The following is a 13,535-nucleotide window of genomic DNA, read 5'->3' on the forward strand; positions in this document are numbered from 1 at the left end:
TGATTGGGGTCATTTTTTTAGGGGAGTGAATCACGCATTAAAAAAATGAACACATTGCAAGCAAATATAAATACAATAGAGCAAAGATAAAAGTGAAATAAACAATAATTCTCAGAAAGTCATACAGTATTCAGGTACAGAGATTGAATGTTAAATATAATGTTGAATGCAAAATAACACTGCATAGTCTTCATTATATTAATAATTCACTTAAAATATTTTTTATTAAAGGTACATTTTTTTGCTTAAATGCATGACCCCTGATAAAGCAAGGTCTAAGCCAAATAAAAGGGATTGAGTGAGTATATAGTTGATTGAACAGCTTGCAGCTAGCTCTCTGCAACTCTTGGTCACCCACTGAAGCTAAGCAGGGCAGTGTCTGTTCAGTACCTGAATGGTAGACCACATGGGAAAGCCAGGTTGCTGCCGGAAGCAATAGTATGAAGCTGCAGGCTCGGAGACCCAACCGCACGCTCAGACCTGCTTGCTCAGACGGCTAGACCTGCACTTCCAGACCTTCACAGTGCCACCTGCTGTTTAAAAGATCGACTAACCTGATTTCAGCTGCTTCTAAATTGTAATTTAAACTATTTTTCTACTTTAAAATATTAGGCTATGATTGAATAGATTATTATATGAAATATTAAACGTACTAGATTTTTGATTTAATGCAATAATACTGTTGTATTTTTATTAATTGTAATTGTAAATATATATTGTTCAGTTGCTTCAATATTTTCAGACATTTGTTGTTGTTTTTTTATCATTAAGGATTTATCACTGTTTCGTATTGAGTTGAGGGAATGAATATTATCTTCATATACAATAAATTTCTTCACATACAATTATAGTACTCTAAGTAATTTTCTCACAACAAACTTTATTTTTGTGTACTTTTTCATAAGGTCCTACAAGTCAAGTTGTAAACAATGCATGGAAAAATGGTGAAAAATAATAATTGGAGTAATAATTATTTTTTACGTAGAAAATAACATCAAATAAAATAAATGCTTTACATTCTTATTGGGAAGATTTTTCATTTCTAGAGCAAAAAAACTGGAATATCTTCAGTCTTTGGTACACTGTATTAGTGTTGGCAGAGACCCACTTTTAATTAAAAAAATTAGTTTTGATTTCACCTAATAGAGCTCATATTGTAAATTCTATGCAAATTTAATTAATATTTTGATTTCCAAAAAACGTGTTTGTAATCATTACAGAACTTATAAATAATTGGTAAACTGTTATTGTATTACTGTTATTGTCTTTGGTAGTACTTTCAGATAGATAATACAGTAATATGTACAGTAGACCTATACAGCACTAAAATATGTTACAAATAATAATTGTGCTATATATTATAGGCTGCATTTTATTTGAACTTTTTTACTTTAAAGTTTTTTTTTATTTTGCCAGAAAACATTACTAGAAAATTGTCCCAGAATGGTACAATAACAGATAAAATAAGAGCAAGCTGTAAATATCATAAAATAATGCTCTTTTGACACAAATTTTGATCAAATCAATCACTGAAATAATTCTTTGTTAGTGTAATATTTTACACCACATTGATTTATGCCATAAAACTTGATAATTTTCAGGAATCGCTTCAATAATCAATAACCTTACTGGCGTTTCTGATGTTGCTACTTGCTAGAAAGTGCTGGTCTGAGTGTGCAGTTGGGTCTTCGTACCTGCCGCTTCACCCAACCCAACAGCAGGGGGCACTGTCTGGTCTGGAAGTGCAGGTCTGTGCGCGCAGGTCTTTGCGTGCAGTTGGGTCTCCGGGCCTGCAGCTTCCCCTTACTCGCCGGAAGTGGTGTTAGTGAGTCCTGCAAGGGGTGCTCAACCTGCATTCTGTGTTGTCCTAACGACCCAGTATAGTGAAGTGGACATTAAACTGACTCTCTGACGTCATTAAAAATCCCAGGATGTCCTTAGAAAAAGAGTAGGGGTGTAACCCTGGTATTTGCCTATTTTTTTATTTGCAGATTTGCCTCTGTCCATCATGCTCATATCATAATTGGCTTCATCAGTCTCTCTCCTGTCCACCAATCCAGTTTAACTCCGGTATCCTGGCCAGGTTTGCCTCTGTACACCATGGCCATATAATAAATGGTTTCATCACTCTGTCTCCTCTTCACCAATCAGGTTTAACCCCAGTATCCTGGCCGGATTTGCCTTTGTCCATTATGGCCATATCATTATTGGCTTCATCACTCTCTCTTCTCTGTGCGGTGTGCGGTCTGGCGCAATATGGCTGTCGCCATGCCATCCAGATGGATGTTGCACACTGCTGGCGGATGAGCAGATTCCTGCCCAAAATGTGTAAATCGCTATATAAATGTAAGAATGTATTATTAATTTTAATATTAATTATTAAATAGATTTTGCAACACCTAAATATCTACAATATTAACTTCAAGCTTCCAATACAAGTGACTGATTCCTGAGGACATTTACAAGAAACAAAGGCATCATCCATATTAACTTTAAAGTACTGAACCACAGGTGATTTGATTTGGTGAAATTGATATATAATCTTATATGAAGTCTCTTTCAATCAATCTTTTGATTCGCTTTAAAAGGAAATACTTGCGATGAATCATCCAAATTTGACTCCACTTAAACCGTAAAATGACATTTATGCCAGTGAATGCTGTGGAGCTCAATCTGGTGTAATTTGTTGGATATTTTCATGACTTCCAGTAAAACTAAATCTCTTATGTGTTGCGTTTTAATCCATAGTTTGACCTTGTTAGTGGACAGATTCAACAAATGAGAGGAAAAGGTGTGCTTTAGGAGTTCATAGGGCTAAAAACATCCCTATATATACATTTCGGGGTTATTCTTAGGTTGATGTTTTCGGTTACCAAGTGCACTTGTGGTGACAGAATTGAACTACACCCATATCATGTGATGTATCACAATGGCCTTTCGCTCATCTTCTGTTCTCTGTGTCTCTTTACCCTGCTTCAACTCATTACCAGCCTTTGCTAAGGCATTTGCTAATCTGATTGGTGGCTCATTTATGTCCTCCTGACTTTATTCTATGCTGCTTTATGTGACAGCTTGAGTCTTGGCCCCTTCTAAAGGTGGATCGCGAGTTGAAAAGCTAATATTTGTGTATTTGTCAGAGGATTATGAGCATGCGGGGTTGTTTAGATGGACCGATTATGACCTTACAACCATGTGCATGTTCATTTCCAAACTCAAGTCACCAGATGTAGAGGATTTCCTGTGTGTATATGTGTGTGTGAGTACAAGGGGTTGGGTATTTACTCTAATGTGTGTCAGTACACAGGACCTGTCCCGGCAGACCGCGAGTCTCCGATGACGCGGAGCGAGACGTCCCCCAGCCGCGCCCAGCACCCCTCCCCCACACAGAAACCCAACACCTGCTGCTTCTGCTGGTGCTGCTGCTGTAGCTGCTCATGGTACGACTCGCTCACCTGTGTCTGTCTCCACATGGTACATGCATTCCACTCACCACTGCTGCGAATGTTACATTCCACATTCATTCCTTCACTGAGATTATATTCACCTCCATATCGAGTGCAATAGTCAGTGATGATGTATTTCTGTAGGTGTAGCGACACCATGATTCCCACAAAAAAAAAAAAACTTCTATTGGTTTTTGGATTATTTAAAGGCAGAGTTCATCCAAAAACGAACATTCTGTCATAATTTACTGCCCCTTCACATGGTTCAAACCAATCGCAAAAGAAGATATTTTGAAGAAAGTTGGAATACTCTAACCATTGCCCTCCTTTGGTTAAATGTTTTTAGCTTTCATCAAAATGTCTTCTTTGGTGTCCAACAGAAAAACGGAACTCATAAAGGTTTATAAACACTTGAGGGTGAGTAAATAGTAGGGCTGCACGATATTGGAAAAATCTGACCTTGCGATATTTTGTTTTGTTCCTCATATTTATATTTTGATATGAATATATTTTGACCAGATGATTCCAATGTCTCTATTTGGAAATATTTAATTAATTTTGATTTGACTTTGACCTGATTAAGTATTTTTCTATGCAGTGCATCTGCAAAAAAGACAATTAAAAATGTAAAAAGAAATACATGTGCTTTATTCATAAACTAATTTTGAGAGGATCACATGCTTATGATCAACACGGCTGGCTCTTTATTAGCTCCGTAATCTCCCCTATTAGATGATTACGGAAGCATTATAAATAATCTGAGTTTTTCACTCCAGTTATCTTCGTCTTGAAGCTCCACCCCTACATCCTCCCCCTTTTCTGACAAGGCGACACGGTGACCCAGTGGCGAGCACTGTTGCCTCACAGCAAGAATACCCCTGGTCCAACCTATCGGGCCGGTTAGTGTTTCTGTGAGGAAATTGCATGTTCTCCCCTTGTTCGCGTGGGTTTCCCCTGGGTTCCCCGGTTTCCTCCCACCATCCTCAAACCATAGCCAATCGACTAAAACAAATTATCACCTAATACAACCTCAGTTTACATTTCTCACGGCAACAAGCAGGGGAGTTCTCGAGACCTACCTGAGCATGAACTCCCCTCTCGCCCTTCTAATGGGAGGGAGCCCCGGGCTCGAGAATATTATGAGCTCAGGGCTCTCTCCCGGGACAGCATGCCAAATATGATTTGATTATCAGCTAAGTGTGAACTCTTGAAACAGATCAGGGGCCGATCACAACAACCGCTCCTTTTTTGAATGGTTTACTAACGGCCGTGAGCATGTGCGCGCTGCTATTCGTGCCCTGCATGCCTTGCATTTTAACCGTCTGCTGCGCCTTGCATTTTTACCCTTGCGCTCGCAGTTGAAAAAAGTGTCAACTCTGAGTGGAAAAAGCATGTTATATCTGTCGCGTCTTTTTCATTCTCCAAGTAAATGAAAGCAGAGGCGGGGTTTTCGTTGAAATGTCTGTATTGTTTGTTGTCAAGACAACTATGAAGACTTCTGGTAGCTGCTTTTAGTTATGCAGCAGTCACACTAGAGTTTGTGCGTGCAAAATTCTGTTGTACGGCGCTGCAAAAAGGAGCGGGATTAAACTACATGATTAGACATTAAAAAAGGGAGCGATTGCTCCATGTTTAAAATGTTTGTCCAGAGAGGTCATATTTTGATCCTAGATTGGTCTCACGCAGTCAAGTGATGCGATTTCGCAGGTCAGAGTTCACCAAGCTTTAACTTTCCAATAAAGCGAACTGCGAAACTTGTTGCATGAGCTTGCGTTGACGCATTCGTGTGTGTATGAATGGAACTCTATGGGGAGTAAAGTGCAGAGTGGCCTCAGTTTTATCTGGTGCTGCATGAATCAAAAATCTTGAATATCACAATATTATTAAATTCGAAAATTTTATTAATATCAAAAGCAACACTCGCGCACATTGCACAGCTGATTCAGTCTTTGCCTAGCGCCATTAAAAATCACACCATGCTTTTTTTTTTTTTTGTCAGCAATAAAGGCAGTGATGTGCGTCTCATTTTGATAGCATGTGATTGGCCTAAATAGGAGCTTAGGAGCTGAACACAACGATCACGCCAAAAACGAGAGGCGCACCACCTTTTTGGTTGAGAGGAACAAAAACAAGTGCTGTGCGCTTTTTATGTCGCTAGGCAATGGCTGAATCAGCTGCGTAATGTGTGCGATTGCTGTTGATATTGGTATAATTTTTATATTTAATAATATTGTGATATTCAAGATTTGTGAAGTCATATAGCTCTGGGTAACTTAAAACAGAGACCAACAGTCTTACCTCTATCTTTAAAAGTGTCTGTACTTGTCTTGACAACACAAACACTGCAGTCGCCTTAATGGAAACCCCGCCTCTGCTTTCATTTGATTGGTAAATGAAAGAGACATGACTGACGTTACAAGCTTTTTCCACTCAGAGTTTTTTTCGACTGTGAGAGCACAGCGTGCAATTGCAAAAACACGAGGTGCAGCAGGCGGTTAAAACGCAAGGTGCGCAGGGCACATAAGCAGCGCGCAAAATGCTTGCAGCCGTTAGTAAATCATTCGAAGAAGGCGCCTCTCAGCGCAAAAAGCATGTTCGGTGTGATCAGTCCCTAACAGCATTCAAATACAGAAGTTGAACCATCGAACGAAAAATAACTTGCTCATTATTGCATAAATAAATACTTAACGATATGTTTTAATTCTTAATCTTTTAATCATCATAAATAATCTAATTCAACGTGACTATTGTGGATACACACATTGTGCTATCAATGCTCAAACCATCCATTGTTGAGCCCTAGTAAATATTGTGTGCATTTTCATTTTTGGGGTGAACTGTCGCTTAAAATGAAATAAGACATGTGAACAATAAACGTTTATAATGTTTAATATCTCAGGCAACCTCTGTAGTCCTGTTTATGCTCTTACTAGTGTAACTGAAGCCAGCTAGCCAGAGATTTGTGAGTAAACCTAACTTCGATTGCCTAAAGAGTTACACTAGCAACTAAAGCTAAAACTGGGGTGTTTAGTCCTGCTCCGAGATAGATATAGCAATTTAATGTCAGACGAGTCCACATTTTTTCTTGCAAAACAGTATCTGTGTTGACAACGGTTAATGTTACATAGTCTTCAATCAACACTTTAGTGAAACATTCACTCAACATCAATCGGAAAGCAAAACATTATATTCAAACATATAAAGCAAGACAAAAATCTTCTACATATTTACAGTGCATCAGCTTTTTTTCTCCATGATTACCTGAGCAACAAAAGAGTGTTTAAGCTTGAATTTGTTAAATCTTGGAACCCTATACCTCCAGTTTGAGGTTCACAATTAAAACTCAATATGCAAAACATGGTTGAGATAAGAATTATATTAGCTAATCTCATCAAGTTGTTATGAAAGACTGTCATTTAACTTTTCTAGTGGACCAGCGTCCTGTAGACTTTAGCTTTAATCTGGCCCAACACATTTACTTGGAAAGTTGTAGGCAGTCTCAAGCTGGTTAAGATGTATTTCATTGGGGTAAATGAGCTAAATGCAGTATAGTGTCCTTATTAGAACATGTTTGGACATCCCTGCTTTAATGTCCTTGGTAGCATCCTGTAGGAATACGCCATCACTGGAGCGCTCTGTTATAGATATTGTTTCATTCCCATCCTGCTGTATTGCTGTATTCCTGCTCTTGTTTTGTTGATTAGAAAACAACATCATAGGCTCATTCTGAAAACGTCCCCCTGTATACATTTCTGGAGATCTTTAAAATGAACACTACTGGGCAGTATGACTCTGTTCCTCTTCGCACATACCAGCTGACCGGTTACCTCCATATAGACGGCTTTATGGTTACCAGTTACCAGTGGTTCTCTACGTACATTGACAGACTTGAGACGCAGAGAGGAGTTGACCACGAGGGGAGGGTTCGAGTCCGGCAATTTCAGAAAGAGGGTAAAACAAAAACAGAAGCCAAAAAATAAAATAAACAAGTAAATAACAGGGTGAGAATGTGGTCAAATCTGAAAACGAGAGCGTTTCAATCTGGCGAGGGCTTTTTCTGCCGTTTTTTTTTTTTTAACACTGTTGATTGGGTTGGAAAAGTGGGTGGGCGGGTCAATCTGTGTTTTTGAAAACACTATTGGTTGGATTTAGGGGAGGAAGAGGGTGGGTCAGTTGATCAGTCAGCCAGTCAGTCAACATCGGTCTCCGGTGGATTTATGTGAGAAGGGCAAGCACGAATGGCACTCGTGAGAGAAATTTGAGATCTCAAATAGCGTACACAGCGACATCTGGTGGATTAGCGAAAACAAAACTACAAAAAATGTACCTCCTAGGACGTATTTGGCGCTCTTCAGAAATGTATATAGTCAAAATGTACGTAAAAATATATATGTACATAATCAGAATGAGCCTGGGTTGCTAGCAAATGTACTTATTTTTGTGAAAGAGTCATATTACAAGAAATCAAATGCGCAGTTGATTGAATCGTATTACTCAAGCAAAGAGGTTTATTTAGAAGGCTGGCAAAAGTTAAATAATTATAAAATCAAACATTCTTGATTATGTTGCGTTTACCCTTAAAGCTTTCTCATCGCACCTATTTGTGGTAATAGCAAGCTAATAATTAAAGCTTGTTTATTTCAAACACAATTGTGGTCTAAAATAACTTGTTCTTGAGTAAAAAAATAGGTAAATAAAGTATATTTATGGATCAAAGACATTTTGATTTTGAAATCAATTGGTGTAAAAAAAGTAAAGTTTCAATTTCATTTGATACATTAGAGCAGGGGTGTCCAAACTCGGTCCTGGAGGGTCGGTGTCCTGCAGATTTTAGCTCCAACTTGCCTCAACACACCTGCAAGGACGTTTCTAGAAAGTCTAGTAAGAGCTTGATTAGCTAGCCCAGGTGTGTCTGATTGGAGTTGGAACTAAACTTTGCAGGACTCCGGCCCTACAGGACCGAGTTTGGACACCCCTACATTTGAGTGTGTCCTTCCTAAACAAAAATAAATAACATATAACATATATTAAAATCAAACAAAGTCATTCAGTGTAACAATTATTCATGCAGCAAAAAAGTTGTCCAGAATATTTAGAGCAGTAGTCACCAAACTTGTTCCTTGGGTGCCGGTTGCCTGCAGATTTTAGCTCTAACCCTAATCAAACACAGCTGAACAAGCTAATTAAGGACTTACTAGGTATACTTGAAACATCCAGGCAGGTGTCTTGAGGCAAGTTGGAGCTAAACCCTGCAGGGACACCGGCCCTCCAGGACCGAGATTGGTGACCCCTGATGTAGAGCTACAATCATTTGAAGATATTAGAATACTGTACTTACATTATATTTATTATGCTAATTAACTGTCATTTTAAACATATCCTTTAGATTTTAGACAACTAGATTTTACTCAGTTGTCTATTAAAAGTTTTTAAATCATTTAGCATGCTCACTTATTCGTTCATTTTCCTTAAGCTTAGTCTTGCATATGATTTTTACACAGTGGATGCCCCTCCAGTTGCAACCCAATACTAGGAAACACCTATGCACACCCATTCACACACACTCATACACTACCAATTTAGTTTATTTAATTTATTAATACTGCATGTTTTTGGACTGTGGGGAAAACCGGAGCATCCGGTGAAAACCCATGTGAACACGGGGAGAACATACTCCGAACAGCGACCTTCATGCTGTGAGGCGACAGTGCTAACCACAGAGCCACCGTGCCACCTTGATCACTTACTCTTTTACATATTTTATATCCAAGTGAGTATAAGTTTGCTTTTAGGATAATAAAACATTATTTCACCATTATTTTAACTTTTTGTTTTCTACGCAAACGTTAAAGCAGACTTTTACTGTGCATTCAACATGTTTTATGTGTATATATAATAATTACATCTCATCTTTGACCCAGAATTATGATGCCTTTAATTCTCTTTAAAATCATCATGAACTCATTAAAATACCCATTTGCCGGTTTACTTTCCTAATACAGATTCTTGTTTTTCTTTTGTTTGTTTATATTTGCGCAAGATTCATCAGTGCACATTATCCTAAAGAAATAAAACGTCTGTTTTTGTAATCTTTCATCAAACTCTAATAACTTTTCCTTACTGTTGGTAGGGGGAAAATCACATTAACCAATAAAATCATAGCCTACTTCTTACAATACAATCAAATCCCTGTGGATAAAGTAAATCCCGCTTTATTTCCGGCTGAATATTCAGTTTCACTCAGAAATATGCCACATTAAGTTACTGTGTATGTGTTATGAAGCTCTCCCACCTACCGTGATATCAAGATCCCTATTTTTAGCACGGTGTATATGATATGTATTTGAATGCAGGTGAAAACATGCTTTTATAATCACACACACACATTTTAATTGCTGTGTTTGTGCTCCTCTGGATGAGTGAAATTCAAGCGTATAGTGAGTCAGGAGAGTACAGTGGTTAAGATTGCTCTCGTTTCAGCAGAATCCCCAAAGGGAAATGGGAGCCGTATTCACACCCACACGTCTTTCATGCACACGCTCATTTACACTCGTTCTTCGAGCACACCTGCTGCACAAAGGCATTTACTCTGACCGCTAAGGTCCAAACCCTGATGACCTTCTAATGACAGAGCTTCATTAGAGCTGATTCTGTAAAATCAGTGGGATCCAAACAACTCTGTATAAACAATTAATCATTTCTCGAAAAATTAAGTGTCTTAAAGTTCAGGCAGTCAAAAAAAAAAACAAAAAAAAAAACTCTTAAATAAGCATTTGAATGTTTTGGAAATAATAACTGGGACATTTGATATGAGTGCTATGATTGGTCAGATCGCCTGTCAATCAAATTCCCGGCGAAAGATCAAAATTAAAAATTGTTATGAACTGGTTTCTTGTAGCGATTCTGACCACACAGCGTGACCAGAGTAGCTGATTCCTTAATGAATGACTCCTATGAACCAGTTGTTTCTAGTGATTCAAAACAATACCTCATGACTGGTGCAGTTCAGCCAATTACTAAATAAATAAATTCAATGAATCAGTTGGATTACACTAGTCACGCTGAATGGCTTGATTGACTCAGAACTAAATAGTATAATCTGTAAAGCTAAGACAATTGATAGATGAATGACTATTATGAACAGAAGCATATTTTAGTTCAATTTCAGGGTGTCTCAAAATAGCACAGAGTACACTTAGATGGTATTAAGTTTATCTTAACATATACTAAATACTATCTTTTAGTACATTAAGTAAAAAATTTGTGTGCGAAAATAGAGCACTTTTAGTACATTACTGAAAAGTTTACTAAGTATTCTTACAATAAGTGCATTTTAGTGCACCTTTTTTACCTGGGTATACATCACTAACAGGGTAGTCGAACTCATTCTAAAATAAATGACTGCAGTAAATTGATTTCTTATAGTGATTCCGAGCCATATATTGCCACCAGTATGGGCCACTGATTGCAGAATAAATGACTGCTACAAATCAATTATTTTTAGTTATCTAAAGCTACAGTGGGACCAGTATTGCTGAATACTGATGTGACTCTTATTAAGATTATACTACTTCCCTAATAACTCCTATAAACTGGCTCTTTCTAGTAATTTGAAACTATACATAAAGTCCCAGGAGCATTTCCCAAAAGCATTGTTAATGGAAACAAATGCTGAACAAATTACTTTTTTTAGAGATTCTGTGTAACTAGTGTACTTCAATCAATTCCCAAACTAGTACCTCTTTTAAGCTAGCTCAAAGCCATAAGGTATGACTTGAAAATACTTATAAGTTCACAATCACATTAGAAACTCCCATTAAGTTTGCTGAGGCATGAAAAAGTAGTCCCTGAGCAATAACAAATGCTAAGGCCTCACATGAATTGACCTTAAATGTATGTACTTGTGTGTGAGTGCGTTGTGTGTCTTGGGTGTGTTGTTTTGTTCAGGCACTGCTGTTATTTCTCAATGCCGTTTTACCACCTTCTAGTCTCACTGTTAGGAGTGAAGATGACAAGCGCGGGCGGAGGAAAGCCCAGGAGACAAAGCTGGAGCCCTTTCCATGGGAAACATGGTGAGAGCACCCACAACAACCACACATCAATCAAATCAGCATTAATTATTACACTGAAAAAATTGGATCAAAGAAATTGCTTCAACTTGGTACACCTAAACGAACTTAATTCATTTAAAAACAGTAACAAATTAAGTTTATTTATTTACTTTTTTATTTAAGTATCCACTTTGTAAGCCAATATGTTTATAGGGACTTGAATATACCTAATTGTTATATCTCTCTGTCTCTCGCAGTCCCAAACCGACGATGGAGGAGATTAAACAGTGGGCGCAGTCTTTCGATAAGCTGATGAAAAACCCAGGGGGGCGGAACAAGTTTCGTGAGTTCCTGCGGACGGAGTACAGCGAGGAGAACATGCTTTTCTGGCTGGCCTGTGAGGACCTGAAGAATGAGATCAACAAAAGTGCCATCGAGGAGAAGGCGCGTTTGATCTATGAAGACTACATCTCTATCCTCTCGCCCAAAGAGGTACATTTACACACATCTAATTCAACACACACAAAAAGGCATTGTTGGTTTAGTGAATGAGTGCTTTATAATACTTTAAATTTCCTTTTACTCCTTTTCAGTACTCCTTTTAAGGCTCTTTGAATACATTCCACCACATAAGCTCTTGCGCTTTGATAGCAATCCAATCATATGTGATGGAGGTGGTTGAGAGTGGAACAGCTCAAGAGATTTTAGATCTGACATTTTATTCTACCGGTTGGATTATGCTACCGACACTGTATTTGAATGGCTTTGAAGTTTGGTTAGGTTGGGGCGGTATTACAGCCTCATATCACACCAGTCCAGATCCAAATTTACGCTGGTAGCACAATTTGATAGGTAGCATATTTTGTCATCAAAATGTGCTGTGCACTTTTTTTAATGGGTGGAAGGAAAATCTGAAAGAGAAACACAAATGACAGAACACAGGTTACAACTCTACTGTGATCCATGTGTGCTTGGATTGGGAAAATGCATCTTAATAATAATAATAATAATAATAATAATAATAATAATAATAATAGGGGTGACAGTGTGGCTCAGTGGTTAGCACTGTTGCCGCACAGTAAGAAGGTCGCTGGTTCAAATCCTAGATTTGATTTTTTGTGTGGAGTTTGCATGTTCTCCCATTGTTCATGTGGGTTTTCTTCGGGTGCTCCGGTTTCCTCCACAGTCCAAAGACATGCTCTATAGGTGAGTTGGGTAAGCTAAATTGGTTAAAATAGTGGATGTGTGTGAATGAGTGTTTTATTTATAGAAAAAAAATTACAAAGCACAGTGTTTGGGGTTCTATGTTCGTCTGAGATAATTATTCTTACCAAATTGTGTATATTCCATACGTGGTGCACTCGCGGGATTCATTCAACTGGGTGCGCACCTCCATTGGAAACAACGGACTTGCACAAACTCTAGAAAAGGCCTGATATGCAAACGGCCCCTAAAAGGGTGTATTATTTGTAATCTCCAGCTGTTGATCTTCCTGCACAGCCATGGTGGATTCACCTAATTTGTTGACAGATTGGTTCCTTGGCAGTTTGTGGTTTGTTCACTAGGCCAGTGGTTCCCAACCTTTTTCTCTGGGCCCCCCCCCCATGAACAAATACAAACATTGGAGCCCCCCCACCATATAAATACACACGCACGCACACACATATGTGCCGTATATATATATATATATATATATATATATATATATATATATATATATATATATATATATATATATATATATATTCTTGGCTTTTCTTCGCCTCTGAAGAATCATTGCATTGACGTTTCTCTGCCATTTTTGTTTTGATTTTGCCTTTACGAGAAGTTGGACAAGCACATTGCGCAAGTGAGCAAAATGTAAAAAATAATTTAAAGTTATTTATTTTAATTATTTTTACTATTATGTTGGAATTTTAAGCATGTGTGTTGATTTTTTATTTTTTTTTGGTACTTAAAAATACATATATAATAGTAGGGCTGATTTTGGGAAAAATCATAATCACAATTACTTTGGTCATAATTGTAATCACAATTATTC

The 13,535-nt window shown here is 37.9% G+C and overlaps 1 protein-coding gene across 12 annotated transcripts in view; it reads left to right on the forward strand.

The window, feature by feature from the left end:
* rgs19 (regulator of G protein signaling 19) overlaps positions 1-13,535 on the forward strand; it is a 98,715-nt gene that overhangs the window by 69,854 nt on the left and 15,326 nt on the right. For 6 of the 12 annotated variants that reach the window (XR_015522558.1, XR_015522554.1, XR_015522557.1 and 3 more), the window contains 3 exons: positions 3,298-3,437; positions 11,444-11,515; positions 11,752-11,986. Coding sequence is in view for 7 of the 12 variants with exons in the window: in XM_087304948.1 (XP_087161074.1) it covers positions 3,298-3,437; positions 11,444-11,515; positions 11,752-11,986 (447 nt within the window). In the remaining 5 variants the exon portion in view is untranslated. Of the gene's footprint in view, positions 1-3,297; positions 3,438-11,431; positions 11,516-11,751; positions 11,987-13,535 lie in introns of those variants that run through there. The other 6 variants (XR_015522556.1, XR_015522555.1, XM_087304945.1 and 3 more) reach the window with 2 other exon arrangements.

This window comes from Danio rerio, chromosome 23, assembly GCF_052040795.2.
Source record: "Danio rerio strain M-AB ecotype USA chromosome 23, GRCz13ab, whole genome shotgun sequence".
In the NCBI taxonomy this organism is placed as follows: Eukaryota; Metazoa; Chordata; class Actinopteri; order Cypriniformes; family Danionidae; genus Danio; species Danio rerio.